At 35.4% G+C, this 23,796-nt stretch overlaps 2 protein-coding genes and 2 long non-coding RNA genes across 4 annotated transcripts; 1 reads left to right on the top strand and 3 right to left on the bottom strand.

Moving 5' to 3' along the window:
* Window positions 1-3,327: 3,327 nt before the first annotated feature.
* On the bottom strand, window positions 3,328-7,392 carry LOC128550605 (uncharacterized). Its single transcript, XM_053529895.1, has 3 exons — window positions 7,233-7,392; window positions 6,871-7,027; window positions 3,328-5,379 (listed from the first exon to the last, which is right to left on the bottom strand). The coding sequence occupies exons 1-3, from the start codon at window positions 7,390-7,392 to the stop codon at window positions 5,097-5,099; spliced, it is 600 nt and encodes a 199-aa protein (XP_053385870.1). The 3' UTR covers window positions 3,328-5,096.
* A 1,462-nt stretch (window positions 7,393-8,854) lies between these two features.
* LOC123539391 (E3 ubiquitin-protein ligase TRIM71-like) lies at window positions 8,855-12,154 on the bottom strand. The gene is made up of 4 exons (XM_045323958.2): window positions 10,798-12,154; window positions 10,110-10,487; window positions 9,371-9,460; window positions 8,855-8,954 (listed from the first exon to the last, which is right to left on the bottom strand). Exons 1-4 carry the CDS (start codon window positions 11,170-11,172, stop codon window positions 8,865-8,867), a joined length of 933 nt encoding a protein of 310 aa, XP_045179893.2. The 5' UTR covers window positions 11,173-12,154; the 3' UTR covers window positions 8,855-8,864.
* A 3,611-nt stretch (window positions 12,155-15,765) lies between these two features.
* On the top strand, window positions 15,766-17,137 carry LOC128550734 (uncharacterized). The gene is made up of 2 exons (XR_008368407.1): window positions 15,766-15,849; window positions 16,403-17,137. It is a non-coding gene; the product is annotated as an uncharacterized LOC128550734 (long non-coding RNA).
* A 544-nt stretch (window positions 17,138-17,681) lies between these two features.
* LOC128550735 (uncharacterized) lies at window positions 17,682-19,305 on the bottom strand. Its single transcript, XR_008368408.1, has 3 exons — window positions 19,225-19,305; window positions 18,367-18,609; window positions 17,682-17,950 (listed from the first exon to the last, which is right to left on the bottom strand). It is a non-coding gene; the product is annotated as an uncharacterized LOC128550735 (long non-coding RNA).
* Window positions 19,306-23,796: the final 4,491 nt, after the last annotated feature.

The raw sequence follows: 23,796 nt of genomic DNA, 5'->3' as shown, positions 1-23,796 counted from the left end.
AATTCAATGTGGAAAGTCATAAATGGAATATTTTCTTTTTTATCACGTGCTAATTTTTCAAACCAAAACATCAAACATTCTATTTTCTTTACTATTATAAAGAAGTCAATTTGACCAACGTCACCTATACTATAAACGACGTCGACGTCAAAGCTTTATTACACACTATAGTGTATTATCATTTTTATGTAATGGCTTTATTTCACACCCGCGACGCCAGACATGCAATAATATTATATTACTAACAGCCAGGTTTTTTCATTTATATGTTGGGAAACAGTGTAAATTTCTGATCAGAACGAAAGGTAATATGTTTCCTCGTTACATGCGCAATTGTCAGGGTTTTTTTAATTATCCTAAAAGATTTTTTTTAAATCGAAACAACCACGTAAAATGCACCAGTTCCGTATGTTTGTCAACACGAAAATACAAATGAACGCATTGCATGTCCTTCCTTATATATTATTATATTATATATACAATTGTTTCAATATATTAGAATGACAGCAAACATTGCGTCTATAATAAGATGCTACCTACAAGTTCTGGTTAAAAGTGTGTGGTAAAGTAACAATTTAGAAGATCTATGAGCCATCGTTTATGGCAAAATACAGAGCAGAGTACGGAATTTTGCCTGCACTTATTGGGCCATTTTTCTTAGAATGACTTTAATTTTAGACGTACGCATAGCCATTAGCTTTTCTTTTCCATTTTAATCTTAAACCTGCTAAATTTCTAAAATGGTCTGGCCCATCATTCAATTTGGGCAGTTCCACTTATTATTCAAAGAGGTGTTCACTGAAAATTTACTAGCTAAATAGCGAGCAGTGCAGACCATGATCAGCCCGGATGTACAGGCTGATCTTGGTCTAGCAAAATCACTTGACACCAAGAGGCTACAGAAATCTACTTTTACTACGCATTTTCTCAACAACTTTTTCGTCTCAACGAAATGTTTAAGTCGGCTCATGCTAAAGTAATGGTTATATGTAAGCAGTTATAAATGTCACATATTCCTACTTTATTTCGAATGTCACCTCCGGCAAAACGTTTGTCCCTTGTCTCTCATCATTCATAGTTAAGCAAATTACATAAAGACAATACTTTTTGCATTTTTTTTTCATGACGCGAGGAAGATAATCAAATCGAATGCCTACGGAAATAACATTTATGAAAATGACAGAGATATTTCCATTTATTTTTTTCTACCTATTATTGCCGTGTCTGTAATATTTCAAAACTACAGTAATATAACGTGGCAATGCTGATCCATGCCTCCATTAGGAAATGATGCTATATGTCTCACGAGCGTCCAAATGACCTCGAGGTGACGACAAACCAATCAAATTCCACACAATTAATCATAAACAAGAAACTATTATAGACGGTGGCAATTCGTGAGCGGCTCTTTGAGACATATCAAACAACTGGATGAGACATATCTCCTAAGTAAAGAAATTTCATCTAGCAAATATTTCAGAATTTGGTCCCTAAAGGAGCAACATAGGTCATCTTTCCAACGTTTGCCCTTTTTCAACTTTTGTTTTTTACTTATACGAGGGGCGTTAAAAATGTTCGGAGGCTGTCAGTTCCTTCAATCTGACGTGTTTCGGTCATAAAGTTTGTTTGTTTTGGGTTTAACGCCGTTTTTCAACAGTATTTCAGTCATGTAACGGCGGGCAGTTAACCTAACCAGTGTTCCTGGATTCTGTACCAGTACAAACCTGTTCTCCGCAAGTAACTGCCAACTTCCCCACATGAATCAGAAGTGGAGGACTAATGATTTCAGACACAATGTCGTTTATTAAATATTCACGGAGAACATGCGCCCCGCCCGAGGATCGAACTCGCGACCTCGCGATCCGTAAACCGACGCTCTTACCTACTGAGCTAAGCGGGCGGTCATAATGTAAAATGTCTATAATATAAAAGCATCATCTAGTGTAAGTAATATTGGTTAAGTATCAAAATATCAAGTTATTAAGAAATGGTATTCCATTGAATTCAGCCATGATGGATAAAATCTGCTCTTGCACAGATTCATTTTCAAAAACTTTTGAACGAGATTTGTCTATATCATGAACAGAAGATATCGTAATATGCATGAAAATAAAGTATTGCAAGCAAGAAGAACCTATAAAAAGTACGTATAGTAATCTGCGACTTGATTAATCTGTCTCGGATACTGCCGTCCGAACGCAGGGTTAGGGCGGCAGGTTTATCAGTGTTATGAAACTAAGATTATCACGAGTGATTGATTGGTACAAGAGTCCGTTAAAAAGTGCGAAAGCACTAACTTATCCTGAGGGATTTTTGTATCAGTTTCGTAGCACTTTTCTTGTTTTTTATTTCTTTATCTTAATAATTGTTATACGGCCATTGTAGCCTTTTTTACCATTGAAAGCGCATATATAATCCAGCCTGGAGTTACACTGAAAGTCACATGACCGTTTTGCAAAGTAACTATGATATTTTTTCTTATTTTTATTTTACTGCTGTAATAAATCATCAAAATTTGACTAAAATACCCGAAGAATACTCAAAACAACCCCAGTACCTAATTGTGACACATATTTCTTTACTGTTACAGGAGACGACTGGGCAGGATTTGAGACGCACCATGAAAAAACCTACATAGTGCATTTGCCACCAGCATGGATCGAGACCAGTCTACGTTTCCGCGCAGTCTGGTCAGGATCCATGCTGTTCGCTTTTAAAGCCTATTGCAATTAGAGAAACCGTTAGCGAACAGCATGCATCCTGACCAGACTGCGCAGGCTGGTGTGGATCCATACTGGTCACAAATGCACTATGTTGGTTTTCTCATGATGCGGCTCAAAATTTTACATTATACTATATGGACAGGGGCGGATCAACGACCTCAGGTGGTTGCCCTCTCCTCAAACTATAGTTACTAATACATTTTTAAGCCGAGGTCCCTCGAATATGTGTTTTATCCCTAGTACACAGAATAATAATGGTATTTGTCCAGAACAAGAGTATTTTCTTTTTTGTATAGGGCATAATCCTCCAAAACCTTGAACAGACGAACATCCCAGGAAACCGACTTTAAAGTACCTGAAAAACATGCGTTTCACTATGCCAGATCGGAATAAGTGGAATTATGGTGCTGTCTATGAAAGGCGCCGGTATCAAGTTGATTCAACCTTAAAGAATTTCTTTCTTCTCTTTAAAATCCACTTATTCACAATAAAAAAGCATCAGTTGTGTTGCTTGAGTAAAACTTTTTAATTAGGAAAGCGGGCAAAAATAAGAGCCATCTGATGTTAAAATGTCATGATGGGTACTATAAGCACGCACACCAAAGACAGCCTTCAAATATTTTTATATACCAATTTTTTGTTCAATGAAAATGTAAAACGAATATCGATTCATAAGAAATTAAAGGAAATCTGAGTCGTTCTCAACTGTTAAAGTTAACGAATTTTCGTCCGTGATATACTCTTGGCTAAATAAGTGTAACATCTCAATATTTCAAGATATTTAGTAAGTGTTTATGCTATACTATCTGGCTATATGCTTTTCTTTTTTTTTTTTGTAATTCGAATGCTCTAAAGTACAGAAATTGATGTTTGTAAATGTAATCTTTAAGATGTAAATGAGGAGGAAATAAATTATTATCATGCAACCTAATACCGGCCCCACTGTTTTCTCCACCAAATCAACAACAGGTTCCGTCTATCGCATTGACCCTGAAGATATCCAGATGGATGTAGAAACCGTTTGGAGTTTAAATATATCTTTTAATTAAAAGTTTTATTATCACGGAGTTGCATAACGTACAGAGATATTCAAAGAGAAATCAAATTACGGACAGATGGATAAACAGTAGTTTAAGTCTTGAAACCAAAATTTGGCATTACTTTACAAATGTGTTCACATAAAATGTTTAACTAAATTATTAATTCGTATTAAAAATAAATTTCGCGATATTATCTTGCAAATGGTTGTTCAGCAATCTTCCTTGTTTAGATATTATTCCACCATGAGCAAAATCCTAGAACTTATCAAATTTAGTCACCGGATCCTAATAAGTCTGCAAGTTACCGAACATTCTGGATACCCCTCATATGAGGTCAAGCAGACAATTTGTTTATGTAAGGTTGGAACAAATTGCTTATTCATTGGACATAGCACTTTAGACATGTTGACCAATATAACAAATTTGCAAAAACTAATTCATTTCACAGGACGATGATGAGCCGCTAGATTGGTATTGAATAGGCTTTGTGTTCGTTGGTTAAGGGTTACGTTACTGGAAATATTCAATCAACGAGTAATGAAAACAATTTGGCTTATTTACAGCTATGTCAAATTAGCTTGTTTAATCTTTAGGTCTGGATTGTATCTGCTTTCTCTAGAAGATCGTTGCCCTGGAAACTAAGAGCACAAAATATTGCACAATGACTGTGTGGGCGGAAAGGATGTGTAAGCATTATATAATAGACTAGTACACTTACTAAAGTGGGTGCCGGTCAACAGTCAGAACTATTGCCCGAGGCAAATCATTCACTATTTGTTTCATTAAATGGCATCAGAATTATGTTTTCAGTTTCATTTTTCAAGTTTTGCCTTATTAGCCTAGTAATGTGTGTTGAACATAAACCAGTCACACAACACAAATTTTTAGACTTGTGATTTATATATGGAGTCATTTTATAATCCAGAGTGGTTAATTTCTACCTCACACATTTTAACGTTAAAGTATTTGACGGTTGGCACTATACGTGATTATACAATGATTAAATACACGTGTATATATCAATAAATACGGATGATATTTATATCCATGGCAAATGTATTCTTGTAAACAGAAATACTTGTACAAATGGCATCTGTCAACGAGGCCAAACATGTAATTAATTATGTCAATTATCGACGCCATTGAAAATAAAATTATTACATTTAATGTATGACACCACTACGTATGGCATATACCCATTACGTCGACACTCTGGCTATTTATAACAGCACTACATACGGTATATACCAATTACGTCAACTACTGGCTGTTTATAACAACACTACATTCGCTGTATACCAATTACGTCAACTACTGGCTATTTATAACAGCACTACATATGGTATATACTCATTACGTCGACACTTTGGCCCACAAATGAAATCAAAATTCTGTTGGTTTTTCTACTGTAGGCAATCGACCTTGGCCTTTGTCCACCTTTATTTGGAAGAGTAATGACTGGTTCTAGCTCACTTTCGTCCGGTGGAAGCGACCCGACTAGTTTATTTTCCTTCATGACCTTTGAAATGCCGTTCGGTTGAAATGTACAGATAAAAACGTCACCGGACGGTGTAGAACATATTCCCATGTAACCCTTAGTTGTTGTATCATTGTATCTGGAAATGTAATATGACAAATAAACAGATATTTCTATATTTTGAATGTTGGAATGTGTCGTTACTCATTATTTCCAACCATGCTTCAAGTTTCGTTTGGTATTCATGTTAACCTCGTTTACATCTGTAAACCTTTCGTTTCTAAATTAGTAAAAACGTTTTGTGAAATTTCAGAAACAAAATGTCGCAGCAAATATTGTAGTACATGTATTGTTCATTGATGACAGAAATAACTCTTGTATTAGCTGAAACATTTTATTAAATGATACAAAAAAAAAAAAAAAAACAACACAAAAAACAAACGCGGAACACTATTGAGCTAGTATCGTATACCGTACTTTGAGACGTTTCACGCAGTCCATTTGTGGACTTTTGCAATGCGTTGTTTTATTTTCGCTTATGAAATGTTTGCCTTTGAGCAATTATGTATAGTCTATTAACAATAATTATTTCACACACATATATATTTTTAACCAATTGGAAGCGTTTCTTTCTATCACGTGACAATACAATGTACTGTGTGATTTAAAACGCATTCACATTTTCTTAAGTATATATAGCAACATGCGAAATTTACAATCCACAAACTCCATATTTTTCATATTGGACTCCAGACCAAACAATCCATATTTTTCATTTTGGACGGGACAACTCTTCCGATACCTTATAAAGAGACATTTGGAATTATTTCCCTTGTATATAGCGGCACTCAATTTCTTAGTATCCGGTTCAAAATTTCAAGACAAGTTGTTTTCGAATTTTTTTGGGGGGATTGAGAGTTAATGTTGGAAAATTAACAAAGATCTACGTGTAATTAGAGAAGAACGCATTAAATTCATTAAATTAATGTGTGTTGTTGTTTGTGAGTTAAATTGCATGAATTTTTGTTTTTTAATTTATATCTTTATGGTGTAAAATAAAGAGGCAATTCTAGCCCTTACTCTGCTAAATTTCTATAATGGACTTTTCCATCTTCCAATTTTGACAGTACCATTAACTGTCAAAAAGGGTGCTTACCAAAAAGATACTGACAGAATAGCGAACAGTGCAGATCATGATTAGACTGCAATGATGTGCAGGCTGATCATGATCTACACTGGTCGCAAAGGCAGAACCAATCGTGTCCAGCATGGTAAGGGCTAAGTTCCATTTTAACATCGATAAACATTGAAAATTTCATTCTATAACAAAACAACAAACAAAAAAGTGGAAGTATATATAAAAGAGTCAATATAACAGTAGCTAGACCTGGTATTTTGTATTCGGTCCTCGTGGATTTTGCAAGATCGGAAAACACTCGGTATTCGCCTCGTCAAAGTGTTGATTATTACTGCTGTGAACGAGTCCAATAGAATTCAGTATTGTACTCAGTACAGTCGAATAACCTCATACTATTTCCAAATAATAAAAATATCAAAATGTACGGCACTCAAATATATGCAAAATGTATTGAAAACTCTCCTTTTTTCAATATTTTAAAAACATACAAACCTGAATATCGGTTCCCCACCCATGTCCAGCCCAACGACCCCATTTTCATAGTCCGATACGTACACACGACCAAACTTTGGCTCGACTGTGACATAAAGGGGACATTTCAAAACACCTGCTTCAGGACGCAATTTTCGTTTCACGACACCCTCTGAATCTGAGGTAAACATAAAAGTATGATAATTTAATCACCGGGTGCTATATGGCGTGATGTTATATTTTACTATTAAATCAAATTTAGCTGTTTCGCGTTGTTACATTGAAATATGACGTTACGTTATACTATATTGTTAAAGTAATGGCACATACAAGACAAAAACTTGCGCTAAATTCAAGAAGATGTAGAACTACTGGTCATTTACCTATGACTTGTATCTCCTTTTCAGTACTCCAGCCACTTGTTACGAAGAACTCGTTTTCATAAAAGGTTATTCCATAACATTCCACCTCCAGTTTTATCGTTTTCTTGAGAGACAGTTCCTTTCCAACAGAAATAATTGCGACTGACTTTTCGTTTGGCATGTAAACGCACTCTGACGATAGACACTTGCCACGTTCACGTGGTGATGACCGTTTCTAGACGAGATATCGGTTTAGATGGAACTGCAAGACTTGATTGTTTATTGTTGACTGCTACAACAACTTTGTCGTCTGGTAAAAACGCAGTACCGGTGATTGAACACGTCTTCTTGTCGGACTGAATCCTGTTAACAAAACACATTATTACCACTTATAAACAAACTAACGATAGACCTAATGAAAACTAGAGAAGGAGCAACATGATTTTATCTACTATTCTGCTGGCAAAGTTTAAACAGATTTTATACGGACAATTTTGGACTTTACTTGAACGTGCAGCAAAATTTCTTATGTAGAATAAAAGAGATGCACGTTTTTTCTTTTACTTGCAAATATCTTCATAATACAATTCCGACCCGCACTCGGACTATTTTGTGTCTTATATATATATATATTTACTGCATATTTATATACAATTGTACAAACGTCATAGTTTTTGTTAATTTCATTAAAAAATTGATCATATAATTATCATACATGTCATGTGACTTAAAATCGCATAATGGTTCGCGAGTAAGTGCTTCATGCAAATGTTAACGTTGGCCCTTATGACTTGACTTTGACTGTGACCATAAAGTCAGTAGGTGTTGTACTCAATAATTCTTATCAGCACAGAATCCGAATGTCCTGGTGCAGTGGTTTCGCGAGTAAAGTGCCTTCATGCAAAAAGTTAACGTTGGCCCCTGTGACCTTGACCTTTGACCTGGTGACATAAAGTCAGTAGGGGTGGTGTATCAATAAGTACATCAGCATGTGAAGTTTAAGGTCCTGGGTGCAGTGGTTCGCGAGTAAAGTGCCTTCATGCAAAAGTTAACGTTGGCCCTGTGCCTTGCCTTTGATCTGGTGACCCAAGTCAGTAGGGGTGGTATATCTCAATAAGTACTATCAGCAAATGAAGTTTGAAGGTCCTGGATGCAGTGGTTCGCGAGTAAAGTGCCTTCATGCAAAAAGTTAACGTTAGCCCCTGTGACCTTGACCTTTGACTAGTGACCCAAATCAGTAGAGGTAGTGTACTCAATATCAGCACGTGAAGTTTGAAGGTCCTGGGTGCAGTGGTTCGCGAGTAAAGTGCCTTCATGCAAAAAGTTAACGTTGACCTTGTGCGACCTTGACCTTACCTGTAATCCAAAAATCAGTAGGGGTGGTGTACTCAAATACATCAATGTGAGTCTTGACAGCTTGCAGTGGTCGCATAAATGCCTTCATGCAAAATAACGTTACAAAAAGACTAACGAACACGTGAGTTGAAAATATATGCTCTTCGGCAAATCATAAAAAAATTACCTAACGTTAATGTTCATCATGAGTTGTTAAACGTATCTAGAAAATATGTTTTAAGATTTCATTATAGTGTACATTATCAAGATATAGCTATTTTCATTTTTGCGCGTGTATCTGTTTTGCCTGTTTTTCCTTCAAGATATATATGGTCCATTCATGACATTACTTTCGTCTCTTATAGTTCCGAGTTCGTTCACCCCCTTTAAGAACCTTTCTATGGCAATCTAGAAAAGAAAGAAAAATCTGATCGACTCCTTGGTCATGTTGGTCTACTTATAACGCTGTTATCTGCAGTAAAAAGTGGAGCCTAAATGATATAGCCATATCCCAAAAATGTATGATTTTAAAATGACAACATACCCGAACAATTATAGGGTATTTCTCTATCATCAAAAGCTAGAAAAGTCGCCATATGATTTTAAATGTTTCGTTGTAACTCTTTATCCAACAAAATGTATAAATTGAATGAATCAATTACAAAATACGATACAGAATTTAAAATACATAACACCAACAGTAATAAATGAGAGATATTTTGTGTTGAGTAAGTAATTGGTTTGTATGGAAACCTCAAGTGATAATTTGTACGCCAGAATTCGCTTGAAAAGGCTATTTTATTCTGCACTATAAGGATACTTACGTCGGGTTGAAAATGGAAGGTGTAATTTCTAGGAAGTTGTTTTTCAACGTCCGTTAAAACCGTTTCATACCTTGAAGACACAGCTTGTACCTTAAAACAGTAAATAAATAAATAAATAAATAAATTTTTAACCCCCCCCCCCCCCTGACAGTGCAAGTATTTGAAAAACAAGAAATTGTTTAACATTTCCAAGAACTATATAATCAAGATAACTCTTTGTCAATGCTATGTTGTCTTGGTTTACAACATGTATATATAAATATTTCATTCTAGTAATACGACTCACTTTGATCGCCAGTTAAACAAAGAAGAATGACAAGCTATGTATAGCATGCGATAAACAAAGGTTTACGCGCTGACCGGCAAGCGAGCATTATGACGTCAAAGACGTTAACTGTCCGCATGACGTTCGGTTCATTGCTACACGGTTGAATAAAGTCCAGCATATCTTTTATTACATATTTCAATGAACATGTAAGCACAAAAATGAATTATGCCTTTTTGTGGTGTATCGTCTCATTTACCACAGCTCGTCGCCCAGATGCTTAGATATTTATTTGAAATCTGCACCGTGATAAATCAGACGTCAAACCACTCGAATGGCTTGATCATTTGATAAATCAAAGTGATAGCAATGGTACCTGGTAAAAGTACTTTGTACAATGAATTAGAAATATGTTTGACGCCGCTCGCCTTAAACGAAAATGCCAACAATTTATTTGCTTGTAATTTTTCATACCTTTTTGAGTGTTAGAAATAAGGACTGGTCATCCCCTTGTCTCGAGGCTATGTCAATTTCATTAAGCGATCCGGTGAGAACACTAACTGCATCTTGGCATATTTTGAGACAACCCCTCAACTCTTCAACTTTTCCATCGTAATGGCGGTCTTTTCCCTTTTGCAAATTTGATTCTAATTTGTCCAAGATATTGTCCAATGTTTTCCGATAGGTTTTCACGGCTTTTGAAAACGTATCGTTTTGGAGACCAAGATGTTGAAGAATTCCTTGTTTCTTTCGTTGAGTTTCTTCAAACTTTGTTTGTAGACGTCTTATTCCCGATTCAATTGTCCTTAATTCTCGGCTGTCGCGACTTCTTGAAGCCGCTTCAGATAAAACCTGTAAAAGCAACCCCAAACAATTTTCACAATACCGCCAAAAGATAAACAATGACAAATGAATGGCACAGATGACGTACAATTTAACACCTTTTTTTCAAAATCAGGCTACTTAAGGTTGCCCTTTCTACACAAACGTTGAAACATTATAGTGTGTTTCCGGTTTCTTTTTCAAGAATATGCAAATCTCATTTTAATTTTGGACAGATAAAAAAACAGTTATACTGCTTAAACAACCTTTGGAAACTTTATCTTGTGCCGGAATGCTTTAAACAAAACGAATAAAATTATGTCATAAGACAGAACATTACCTGGAGTTTACATTCTACATGTGTAGAAGCAATACAGACTCTGCAACACAGTGCGTCGTGTGTAAGACAATATGAAACAACAGGCTTCGTGTGCTCTAGACACTTCGTGTCAAAACTTTTACCACTTTGAGCCGTCCCCTCTGACGCACGCGTATTAGAAGATGTGCGCTTGGTTTTAATAAACGAAAGCGTGTGTTTTTTCGTGTTTTTTCCTTTCATATGCGTGTTGACACAGTTTGGGCACAAATGTCCGTTACAGTCAGTACAGTATTTTATTGCAACTGTCGTATTTCCAGTAAAACGGCACGGATCACATAACACGTGCAGGCATTCGTCTGTTACATTGAAAGATTTTCGTGCTAAGTTGGTCGCCATATTTCTTTTTTGTTTTCCGGATGTAGACGCGGCTGACGGCTATACTACTGTCAATGTTTTGTATCTTGTCATGTAAGCAAAATTTTTCTTAATTTTTGCAAAATTTATAATAAAACGTTGCGCAGAAAACATATGACTTTAGCAACACAAACTTCTTAATTTCAACAATAGGTTAATTTCCATAACTAGATTCCCATGTTTACATTTTATTTGCAAAAGTTATGTTTTCACAACACTTTTGAATAAATTATTTATATGACATGGCCTTCATTTCTGTAAATTCAATTATTCTTTAATATGCACTATATTAATTATTCCATCTCCAAATTTTTAGTTTTGTATTTTTTCAAGGTCGTAATTTAAGTATTCACACTTTTTCGTCAACTTATCTTAATATGCTCGCATAAACTAATAAAAACAAAAGGTTTTAACTACCCAATATAGGTCAAATTACACGAGGTACAATGGATGCTCATTCACCGTTTAAAATGTTATTTACGGGTTGACAAAGCACAACAATTGAGAAGAGGTTTTCTTTTAAAAACATATCAATATGGAAGTCTGCCATTTTTGTTTGTACGCGTCAAGTGTACCTAATCACTCATGTTTATAAACATGACAATTGAATATAATCTTTAAACTGACAGCGGAATACTTTAGTCCCGTTACTTTTGACCTTTGGACGTAAAAAAAAAAAACAAACAAACAAACAAAAAAAAAAAAAACGGTTCAACAGAGTTCGAGTTGAAAAAGCTGCTTTCTCATACAAACGAAAATAATTAATCTATTAAGGTAAAGGTCTTGTTTATTATAGTGTCACCCCTATTGAAAGAGCCAGCCAATTTGGCTTATGAGACACCTTTATTGTGCGTATCAATTACCTCCCAACTCCTACCGCTATGCCAGGTGCCAGGCGGATAGAAGTCGGTAACCATTCATTTAACTAGCTCGCGGCTTACAAACCGGCCTTTTCGGAACAAATTCCCTGCACATCCCGGACAACTGCTCCCCGAGAAGGGCTCGAACCTTCGACCTCCCGATCCCGAAGCGGACGCCTTAACCATTGGGCTACGGTGACGGTTTTTATAACTTATAAAGAAATATAATATAAATTTTACCGATGCTGAAACGAAATGTTGGTAACCGGGATTCATTTGATTTCAAATTTCAGTTGAAATATATTCTAAAACGTATAATCTATGAAATGTGCGCCGTCACGATAAAAAGGCAATCCGCTTGTTTTTTTCAACAATAGTTCAATCGAGGCCAGGCGCGAAACCTGAACGTTGTTTGAAAAATCAATATATTATGAGCATGTCCTCACAACAGTATGTAACAGGAGATAGGCTAAAGTTTTGTCGTTTTTTAATCATTCACTAACTTCAAATGTTTCAAATTATGTTGAACTTACATGTATTTCAAAGCACCTCGTCCACAGTAAAAAGAATGATTTTTTTTTTCAATATTTGATAAAAAATGTACTCTTTAAAATTTGTTATAGGGAAACTAATCAAAGCATATAAATTGTTTACAAAATATTCTCGTAAAGTGGAAATAGCAACATTTTAAATGTAGTAAGCATCACGAACAATTGATATGATAAACAAAGCCTACATTGCTTTAATTTTCTTTTGTTCTTTTCCGCTTTTTCATATGTAGACATTCAAAATTTTTATCCAAAATATGAACGAGAAGTAGCACATTTTACACGTAGCTTAGTGTGGTGGACCCGTAATTGAAATCGACATTTTTCATTTGATTACGTATTTTTCTTTTGCAATTTTGATACTTTACGGAAAGTCCATGTGGTTTTAACCGCCGAAGCTACCGAAGTAGATACGGCGTATATGTTGTCGCACGGAAATGGCCGAATATCATTTTACTTCGCAACACAAATAAAAGTAAAGAGGACCGCATTTACCATGACTACAAATAAAAAATGACAAAGTCTATGTTTACATAATAAATTTGAAACAAGAAGATTTTGTTTTGTCATATTATCTAAAGGTCATCCAGTGCAGTAATCTTAACTCTAATTTAACAATCTAATTAGAATCCATATAATTTCTCTGAATTATATGAACATTCTTACAGAACTAATATTCCTTTTTTATTTAACTTAATTTTGTTAACAGTTTACCAGAAAATGAAAGAAATGGAACGTAACATTGCAAAAAACCCAAGTAACTTTGTTGAGAAAATTGACAAATCTATTTAGGAAAATCTTGTTAAAAGTATGACCGAGACAACCATGTCTTCTGTTGCAAAACATTTCTTAATTAAATCCAGACCGGTCACTTGAAAGACAAATATCTGGAAAGCTTCATATAGTTGCATTTTTTTCTGGGTCTTGCAGTAAAAGCTAATCTTAGGTCTTTGTTCTGGTTAGAAAACCAAGGACAAAAACACAAAAGCTTAGGAACATTCTTGTTTCAGCTACAAATCCCGCCTTAAAACGAAACGCGACAGCAGTGTGTGTTTCGATCCGTAGCAGACGGACAGGTATACAAGAAATACGTCAAAGACAAGGATACAGCGAAGAGATATCAACATATTGGAAAACAGTTTTGCACCACTTAGAAATGTGTCAAAGCTTCAGTTTGAAGTTTTAACCGGTTCACGTTTTATAAAACCTCACTCAAACCAGTGTATGTAAAATATTTCTCCACAAGTCTGGCGAATCGGGGACAAACATTTAAATTGGGGATAATAGTGCTGATTTAAAATTTGACTAAAAAGCGTTTAAACATTCACATACAGTGAGTGATACATGTAAAAAGCCTTAAATCAGTCACATATAGCTTGATAGTATATCACCGATTAAAACCCGTCCCACAGATCCGTTACATGATCTTAATTTCATTTCACTAATTGTCCAGACAGTCTTTTTTTCATAAATTCAGAAAAATATCGCCATTGCAATTTACGTAAAACATGTCTGTTCCTAAAAATTCATCTGCAGAGAGCTAATTCACATGTGCGCTTAAATCAGAGATAAGGAAACAGAAACTGTTTATTTATGTGACGGGCTAGGGGGTTTAATTCATCAACAGATACTATGATTCACGGAAATCTAATTATCTAACGCCTTACAAAAACAGCGTCCAAATTGGCAACAGATTCATTTAAAACATAAACACTCCTAAAATTTCCAGACTTAGAACCATTGTTATCAGTATAGCAGAAATGTCATGGCATGGGCAAGAAGAAAAATAGTTTTTCCTCAATTACTGTCGAAACATGGCTGCAGTAATTGAAAGTTTCGATTTTCAGATTATTCCAGAAACCCTAGAATAAATTCGATTATTTTCGTCAATTTGGCAATATTCTGTCGTCTATTTAGAGAAGTTATCTCGTTAGCAGAAGGTGTTTATTGGGAAATAAACTATGTCCAATTTGATTTGTCGTCATTTGTAGAATGCAACGTGACCAGCGCTTTAAACGAGACTTACAGGCAAAGCCAATTTGGAGTTTACTGAAGGCGAACAAATCGCGTACTAGGAATAAAGTTGATAACAAAAAACATACACAAATGTCAATGAACCAGTTGAAATTAAAATTGAAATTACATAAATCTTTAGGCAATTAACAGACCGTCTGATCATTTGAAAATCAAAATTGATTTAGCGCACTGCATTTTACACATTAATCTATCAAAACTTGATTTCGCCCCGTGATTAACGCCCGCATTTTAATGAATTGTCCCTCGCCCTATAGCCATTAGGGAATCGGTCCTACCGATTTTCGTCGCGAAGCGATCCCTTTACGGTAACATGCGATATATACCGAATGAGATATTCTATCAAATTAAAAAAATGTGGCTTTCCGGCACGTGCACAGAGCGTCTGACTTGGATTTTTTTTTTGGAAAAATACGCTTTTTCCTTCCATGTGCTTTATAAGCGTCTACATAACTTGTTGAACTGCAACGTCTTGCACATCAGAACAAATATGGCCACTATTGTTTTTTATTCCAAAATCTACCTTTAAATGGATACAAACGAATATTTCTTGGTAGGCTTATGGACTGTAACGATTCCCGATTGAGTCATTGCCGTATTTCATATTAAAGCTTATTAGTTGGTAAACTGTCGAGAAAGTTCCTGGTGAAGAGTAGAGTAACCAAGAGCGCGTAGAAAAGGACGTATCTCGTACTTCACTGCCGTTGTTATAGAGACAGTGCTGAGAGTCCTTCGTATATTTTGCATCTGATAATGTACTGTCATATATGCACCGATAACTAGTATAGGTAAACAATCATTGTTACTTTATATTTAGGAATGAATGAATGACAATCGGTCTTAGTTATAATACGCTGGACTCCTGTTTAGCCCATGCCTTGTGTCTTCCGTCGAGTTTTATGTCAACGATTTTACTGTCGCGGTGTCGTGTGTTGTTGTGTCGCCCTTCTTGTCATGTGTTGAGCGACGTATTGCAATGCCGCGCGACCTGAGTCGACCAAAAACACGACGGACGACACATAACATGAGCTAAACAGGATTCCGTATAAAACTCATTGACAGGAAATACTTATAAATTTGTGTGATATAACTGGGCGTGTGTGCGTACGTGTGGAAATTCTATGGAAATTCTTAAACAGGGGTGGTATAGTACGTCATCAACAGGTGCGCGCAACACTTCCCGATGCGGCTTTTTTATGTCAAAACATCTCGATTCGGTGAGTATACTTGCGATTATTTCATTGGTAACGAATAGATTTGGAAATGAAATATAGTCTAAAGTACCCGCATGTGTCTCTAGTTTATCACTGACGTTTGCATTTTTGAAGAAAGTCTTGCGTTTAAGAGAACATTCGAGCACAATGCACTTCATGGAAACACTTCCCCATTCACCACACCATATTATATCGCATAAAAAGAGTTTTCATGCATTTCTAATGACTAAATGCCTTGACGGGTGTTCTTTTATGGCAAACAGAGGTCAGTGATACCTTAATTATTTATTGGAATCTATAGTTTCAAAGAAATCAGTAATATAAAATTTCGCCTTCCCGGTTCACCAGGTAAAACGATGCACTTCCCGGCTCACCGCCCGTGTGGCATCGTGTTTGACTTAATTATATGTAGCCTTTCAATTTATTTTGACGCATGGTACTTCGGTTGCCATACCAGCAAAACTAGTATTTAGCAATGAACGTTTATGTCAGTAAAAACAGTGTTTAATTTACTTTCAAGGGCTATATTATGACAGATTTACTCTTTCTTTTTCAGATCACAACAGAAACACCCGAGATATTCTGTTTATCAGAATTAAATTATGAAGCTAAACACTTTGGATTCAGCAGTATGATATCCGTAGACAGATGAACATAAACTGCATGTAGTAATTCATGCATTTCTCGGGAATAAAATGACACGTCAAAAAAATTAGAATTGTAGAAAGAACAATACCCGCTTGTTGTGGATGTTTGTGAAAAAGTCAGAAATGAAGACCACAAAAGTAGTCGTTGTTGGAGGTTCACTCACTGGCAATATGTGCAGACACCGTTTAAAACAGCTCACTGTTACGTGTGACCACTACCGTATATACTGAGCCATGGACAGCTTTTGTAGACGGAATTTAATGTTATTTTGCGTGACTTCAAACAATTGTGATTTTTTATTGAAACATGTTTTGTTTTATCTGTCTGTGTTGAAGTCACAGAGTCTTGTCAGTGCCTCGCCTTTCTTCTAAATAACATTTGACAGATTTTGATGAAAGGCAACAGCAGTATTAAACTTTGTATGAAATGTAGTTGACACTAATGCTCATAACGGGTAAAACACAACAATGTAAATATTCTTGTTATCTCTACGTTTCGGTCAATAAACGTTCACAGATTATACTACATTGCCAGTTTATCAATTTGTGTGTGTTTTAATGAATTTTCAGAGTTATAATTAGTGTAGTTGCGCAAAACCTGAACATTTTCGAGTTTAATGGTTTCAAGAGTTATTATATTCTGATTTTTGTTGATTTTGAAGTTTAGGCAGTGCATCTCCACTTCATGTCTTTCTGTCGTGTCTGAATATTTCCAGTTGTTGAGAATATGTGACATAAAGATGTACACTACTTCTTGATCGAAGAAAATTAAAGCATACAATGTGGAAAGAATTTGTCAGATATGCGATCTTAATGAAACTTAAGGTGAATTTCATTTTTTAAATGTTGAGTTATAAAGAATTACGTCCAAAGTTAATGAAATGTTATCATTATACTCGTATTTATTAGTGTGTATAAAATTTAGAATTGCTACAATCAAGTAACAAATCTACTTTCGATGATTTGTGTAAATATATAACATAAGCTGATATAAAGGAAGATGTTGCTATGTCTTGAAAGTGTATGTGCGTATGTTTATGTCACAACGGCTTCCTCTGTGTAAGGGTTTAAATAAAAAATCAGTAAAATTTCCTATTTTAAATAGTCTTTTATACAACAACATTTTCAACAACTAAACAGTTTAAGAAAAGCAAAATGATTTACACTGCAAGTAAAATTGTTCTACCACTGTTCAAGCTCACTTCAAGTTTAAACATGTAATTGGGTGCATTAAGATTTGCAAGCAAAATCTGGACATTAGTCAAATGTTAAATCCTGAACCGCATTTTAGTGTAGATTCAATCGGTGTCCCATTCTACTACGTGGTAATTATAATTCGGTTGCAGTCACTCTTGGTCTTTCCCTGCGCACATCTAAAACTCCTTAATAAGAACATTTCATTGGCGCGATACAGTAATTTCTCATTTTTCCCGAGCAATTGTGATGATCACGTGGCCCTGAAACGTTAAACAGAATTAAATAGTAGCATCTCGTTAAAAACTAAACTGCATTGGTGCGACTTTTACCTTTAAAAATATTTAAAAGGTTGCTCCTTTAAAAAACAGCACATGATAATTATTTAACTATATAATTTTGCTTTACTTAGCATATTATCAATGCATATTCTTATTTGTCTCATCGAGTCTGGCCTTGAACTCAAGTTCGGAATCAAAGCCATCATACTCGACTATTTTCGATGAAACGCCATAATAGTTATCATGAAAAAATACTTAGAGTAACAAGTTAACTAATGGTTTCCAAAATACTTTCTATTTATATTATCATGTGTCGAAGTGCCTATCTAACTATACCCCTTATTAAGGTTTAACTACTGTAACATTATTGAAATTAAATCAGTTATTTATATCCATACCTTCAAACAGCAACCGACATAGTCGTGACAAGGTTTGGTACGGAGACCTAGTTGAGCGTTGAAATCCTTGTCTAGGGTAATTCCGTTAGAGGATGTTCTCTACTTCTCAAATATTATGTCGTACAGCTTTTGGAAAATATAATATGTCAATCATGTCTTGCATGCCGATCACTCAGCAATCCTTTTGAACATATATTGACAATTCCACTGATGCAGACTAGAAGTTTTTCATCTTTCATGTACCTAAAATAACAAATGTAAGGACATGATAGAACATAATTATATCATACATATGCACGTTTATAGTATACAACATATGTTCAAGATATGCCTCGTTCTTTCAATACTATCTTCAAATGCTTAAATGATGTTTACGGACCATCTAGTGCAAGCACTCTAACAATTAGTTATTCGAATTAATAGAACTTCCAGGCAAGCGTAATCACATTTACATGAGCACCAGCCCGATGTTAGTCATGCTGGAAATTGGTGAGCCGGGAAGGACATCAATTCAGTTGGTGAACCGGGAAGGCAAAATTTTAGTTTACTGATTTTTCGGAAAGTTTAGATTCCAATGACTAATCAAGGTTCCACTGACATCTGTTTACCATAAAAGAACATCCGTCAATGCTTGGATTTATCAGAAATGCATGTAAACTCGTTATGCGACATAATATGGTGTGGTGAATAGGGAAGTGTTTCCATGAAGTGCATTGTGCAAGAATGTTCTCTTAAACGGAAGGCTTTCTTGAAAAATGCAAACGTAAATGATAAACTAGACGCATGTGCGGGTACTTTAGACTATATGTCATTTCCGAATCTATTAGTTATCAATGTAAAAATCGCAAGTTTACTCACCGAATCGAGATGTTTTGACACAAAAAAGCCGCACCGGGAAGTGTTGCGCGCACCTGTTGATGACGTACTATACCACCCCTGTTAAAATAACTGATGAAATTTTGACAACAATTGAGGTCCACATACAAAAATGAACAGACTGTATTTTTCAAAGAAGAAATTTTAAACGATAAGGTTTGCATTGTCATATTTTCTTAGTTTCATTTAGTTTGTCCAGAGCAGTCTGTCTTATTGGAGTTTGAAAATTAAATTATACTCTTTCAGTGTATGATTTAAAAAGTCTGTTTACCCCATTGGGAATTAAATTCAACGAAATATAGGAAGATAATACGCCTAGGTTAAAAGAATTATAGCACTAAAAATCATATTTAACGAAATTTACATCTTTTCGCGAGAACACTGAGTACCAGAATGTGATACGCTAACGAAATTTTTGATAGAATTTAAAAGAAATCTTGGGACCGAAATAACTTTGTTTAGGAAATTGGGAAATCTCTTTAGGAGAAATCTTGACAAAATTATGAGCTGAGAAGAATAGGCATTAAGCTAAAACACATTTCTTAATTAAATCAAGGTCGTTAACTTGAATGACTACCAACGGAAAAGCCATATATAGTTTCATAATAGCGCTGACCGAATTTTGTCCGCCTGGTAAAAGTCAGACAAGCGGAAAATGTGGAAGGCATAAGATGGTTCTGTTTAGGACGGGATGGACTTTTTATAGTGGCAAAAATCGATACATTGTGTGAATGAAGTATAACGCCGGTCTTTCATTTTATTTTGAATTTGAAACGTCTTTTATAAACAAGTGAATCAATTTTAGCAGCACTATTTCTCGGCGCCTGTATTGCGCCAAATGATATGTCGACGTGACATCAATATATGTCCGTGTTTCAAGGAAAATATCCCTGGATTTTTCATATTAGAATATTTATTCTCAACCAACAAAAACACTCAGATTGTCTGTTAGCGACTTTGCTAAATGTTTATCTCAGTTTAAAAAATACTGAATTAAACCAAGGCAGATTTTAATTTCATTAGAATTCAGCAGTTTGTTGACATTTTATGGTTTTTTTTTTTTTTTTTTTTTTTTTTTTTTTTTTACATTTTTGTACCATCTTCATCCATTTTTGAAGATGTTAAAGTAATCTTATTCTCATGCAGACGTATCTTGTTTCCAACTGATATTGGGTAGATGTAGACATTATTTACGATAGGAAACCACCCACCATGTTTGCCAAGGGTGGTCGGAGTTTCTACCCAGAGTGCCAGTCTATGCCTGAAATATGCCCCCAGTGATTTGCTTTCAATATTAAAAGCTAGAATGACGCCATTTGCCTGGTCTAAATTGAGTCAGTTTGCTTAGAAACCAAAGACAGATATCGTTTGTTCGGTTGTCATTGCTCTTATCGGATTATGCCTAGTTTTTCTTTCACTTTTTGTGATAAATTCTTCTGTGTTTATTAACTAGCAATGGTTCATTACCACATTTGAATGTTTTGTATCACTATTATTCTTTCCAAAACACAATTTGTTCGACTTCAAAGTCGCTGTCAATTTCAAATTGGATTTGCCTTTTAGTCTCGTTAAAGCCTCTTGTCAAGTGACATTATGTCGATCTTTTTAGATCGTTCAGCACGACATTTATTATTTATGTTGTGTTTGTGTAGCTCTTCTGTTTATTTTTCAGCTTGAACATTTCGGATGAGTAATTCCAATATTCCCGCTTTAAAAGCTTTGGGTTTTGTTTAATCACCCCTTGCTTTTTAATTTTGTCTTTGGCAGTTTCTGTGATATGCAGGCTCCATAACCACAGATCCTCTCTCTCCAAATTCCAGTTTGTTTAGTTCTGCCAATTGTTTTCTCGTTTAGGGCAAAGCCACTATTTTATCTGGGGACCATACACCGCTTTTCACCGCGCTGTGTATCATTGATGGCTCCATGTGCACCGCAGTATGAAAACATCTGTGGATGTCTCTAAATTAAATTCTGGTACTTGTAACATGTGTAAATGTTGAGTTCTGCTCAACCCAGGGCTAGGGGGCGTGGACGATAGCTTGCATTTCCACTATCGTCAAAGAACAAGCTCAAACAAACGGAGCCTGCAACTCGTTTCTGTCGTGTTGGGCGACATGTGATTTTCCACTTTTTTATTTTATTATCACAGCAGCGTTGTTTGTGCTGTGTGGAAACCGTAAAAAGTCTCCCCGGCTCGTACCTTCAATCAGAGCTGTTATAATTCGATCCCTTCAGATCGTTCAGCACGACATTTATGTTGAGTTTGTGTACTGTTTAATTTTCAGCATTGGGTAGTTCCAATACTCCTGCTTAGAAAGCTTTTGTATTTGTTTAATCACCCCTTGGATATGGTGCTTGCTTTTTAATTTTGTCTTTGGCAGTTTCTGTGGTATGCAGGCTCCAAAACCACAGATCCCCTCTCTAAATCCCAGTTTATTCAGTTCTGCCCATTGTTTTCCCGTTTAGGGTAAAGCCATTATTTTATCTGGGAACCATACGCCGCTTTTCACGGAATTACACGCAAGTGTATCATTGAAGGTTCCGTTTGTACCGCCATATTAACCTCTAGATTGTGAGAAAATGAAATCTCCGAGAAAACATATTTCTTCTAGAGATAAAAGGTCTTCAAAAATAACTGATGAACTTAACGTTAGATAAATAATTAATAACTCTGGTCTTTATATTATTCAAATGGTATGCGGAATTAGGTCATAAGAGCAAAAAGTTATACTTTAATTTTCAATTTTTATTTAAATCGAACCAGATTATGAGGTTTGCTTGATTATGTATTTAAATAAGCAGGCTATATGTATAGTCCGAGTGCGGACTGGAATTTATTCTAACGGGATTTGATTAACTTTTCAAAAAGTTCAGGAAAAAGACGTACACCTGTTTCCAAAAATGAAAATATTGCTGCACATCCAGATAATATTCATGTACAATTTGATAAAACTTTGCCAACAAGTTAGCAAGATTTTTCTCTGAATTTAATATTGTCTGTTGTTCTTGATTAGGTGACTCTAAAAGGGATTATGTTTTTGTAAATAGGATTCAGTCCGACAAGAAGACGTGTTCAATCACCGGTACTGCGTTTTTACCAGACGACAAAGTTGTTGTAGCAGATGCAACAAATAAAACAATCAAGCTCTTCAGTTCCAATCTAAAGTCTATATCCCGTCTAGAAACTGTGTCATCACCACGTGACGTGGCAACGGTATCTACGTCAGAGGTGGCGTTTACGATGCCAAACGAAAGGTCAGTCGCAATTATTTCCGTAGGAAAGGAAATGTTTTTTAAGAAAACGATAAAACTGGAGGTAGAATGTTATGGAATTACCTTTTATGAAAACGAGTTCTTCGTAACTAGTGGGTGGAGTACTGAAAAGGAGATTCAAGTAATAGGTAACTGACCAGTAGTTCTACATCGTCTTGAAATAAAATTAAGGGTGTGATTTTTTTTTAATTTGTTTATTATTTTGTATGTGTCATTAATTAAATAATATAGAATAAGTTATTAACGTAACGTCACATTTCCATGTAAGAACGCGATACAGCTAGCTTTAATTTTAAAGTATGTCATCACGCCAAATTGCAACAGGTAATTAAATTTTCATGTTCAATCTTCTGTGTTTACTCCAGATTCTGAGGGTGTCGTAAAACAAAAAGTGCGTCCTGAAGCAGGTGTTTTGAAATGTCCCCTTTATGTCAAGTTTGGTCGTGTGTACGTCTCGGACTATGAAAATGGGGTCGTTGGACTAGACATGGGTGGAGAACCGATATTCAGGTTTATATGTTTTCTTTTAAAAAATATTAACGACAGTTACTTGTTATTAGAAAGTATTTAATACATTTTGTATAATTATATTTGAGTGCCCGTACATTTTGATATTTTTGGAAATAATATGAGGTTATTCAAATGTATTGTATTGAACTTGTACACAGCAGTGATAATAATATTATGACGAGGTGAATGCCGAGTCCAGATATGGGTAATTACTGCTGTATACGAGTCCAGTAGAATATGGTTATTATAAAAGTAGCTCTATCTGGGATGATGTATTCGGTTAGAGTGGATTTTGCCAGATCGTATCTGACGAGGCGCGCATGCGCCGAGTGTGATCCAACCTTGCAAAATCCACGCAAGCCGAATACAAAATCCCAGATCTAGCTACTGTTACATTGACCCTTTTAGTATAAACCTCCACCTTTTGTTTGTTGTTTTGTTATAGGATCTAATATTCAATGTTTAGCAATCTTAAAATGGAACTTAGTGAAGTCTCCACTTTTTCAATTTTTTTTTATCACAGCAGCGTTGTTTGTGCCGTGTGGCGACCGTAAAAAGTCTCCACGTACATTCAATCAGGGCTGTTATATTTCGATCTTCTCAGATCGTTCATTACGACTTTTATGTCGTGTTATTTGTACTATTTAGTTTCTCAGCATGACCATTTCGGCCTGGGTGGTTCCAATACTCTCGCTTTCATAGCCTTGGGTATTGTATAAACACCCCTTGGATATGGTTCCTGCTTTTTCTTTTTTCTTTTGACATTTCCTG

The sequence above is a fragment of the Mercenaria mercenaria genome, chromosome 18 (assembly GCF_021730395.1).
Source record: "Mercenaria mercenaria strain notata chromosome 18, MADL_Memer_1, whole genome shotgun sequence".
NCBI lineage: Eukaryota > Metazoa > Mollusca > Bivalvia > Venerida > Veneridae > Mercenaria > Mercenaria mercenaria.
The sequence above is the reverse complement of the archived record's forward strand: the minus strand, read 5'-3'. Positions and strand labels throughout refer to the sequence as shown.

Coding starts and splice junctions, on each gene's coding strand:
- LOC128550605 (XM_053529895.1), bottom strand. CDS start 7,392: ATGCCAAACGAAAAGTCAGTCGCAATTATTTCTGTTGGAAAGGAACTG. Junction 7,028..7,232: donor AAAGGAGATACAAGTCATAG/GTAAATGACCAG, acceptor TGTTTACCTCAG/ATTCAGAGGGTGTCGTGAAA. Junction 5,380..6,870: donor GGTGGGGAACCGATATTCAG/GTTTGTATGTTT, acceptor TTACATTTCCAG/ATACAATGATACAACAACTA.
- LOC123539391 (XM_045323958.2), bottom strand. CDS start 11,172: ATGGCGACCAACTTAGCACGAAAATCTTTCAATGTAACAGACGAATGC. Junction 10,488..10,797: donor ATGTAGAATGTAAACTCCAG/GTAATGTTCTGT, acceptor TTGCTTTTACAG/GTTTTATCTGAAGCGGCTTC. Junction 9,461..10,109: donor TATTTCTAACACTCAAAAAG/GTATGAAAAATT, acceptor TACTGTTTTAAG/GTACAAGCTGTGTCTTCAAG.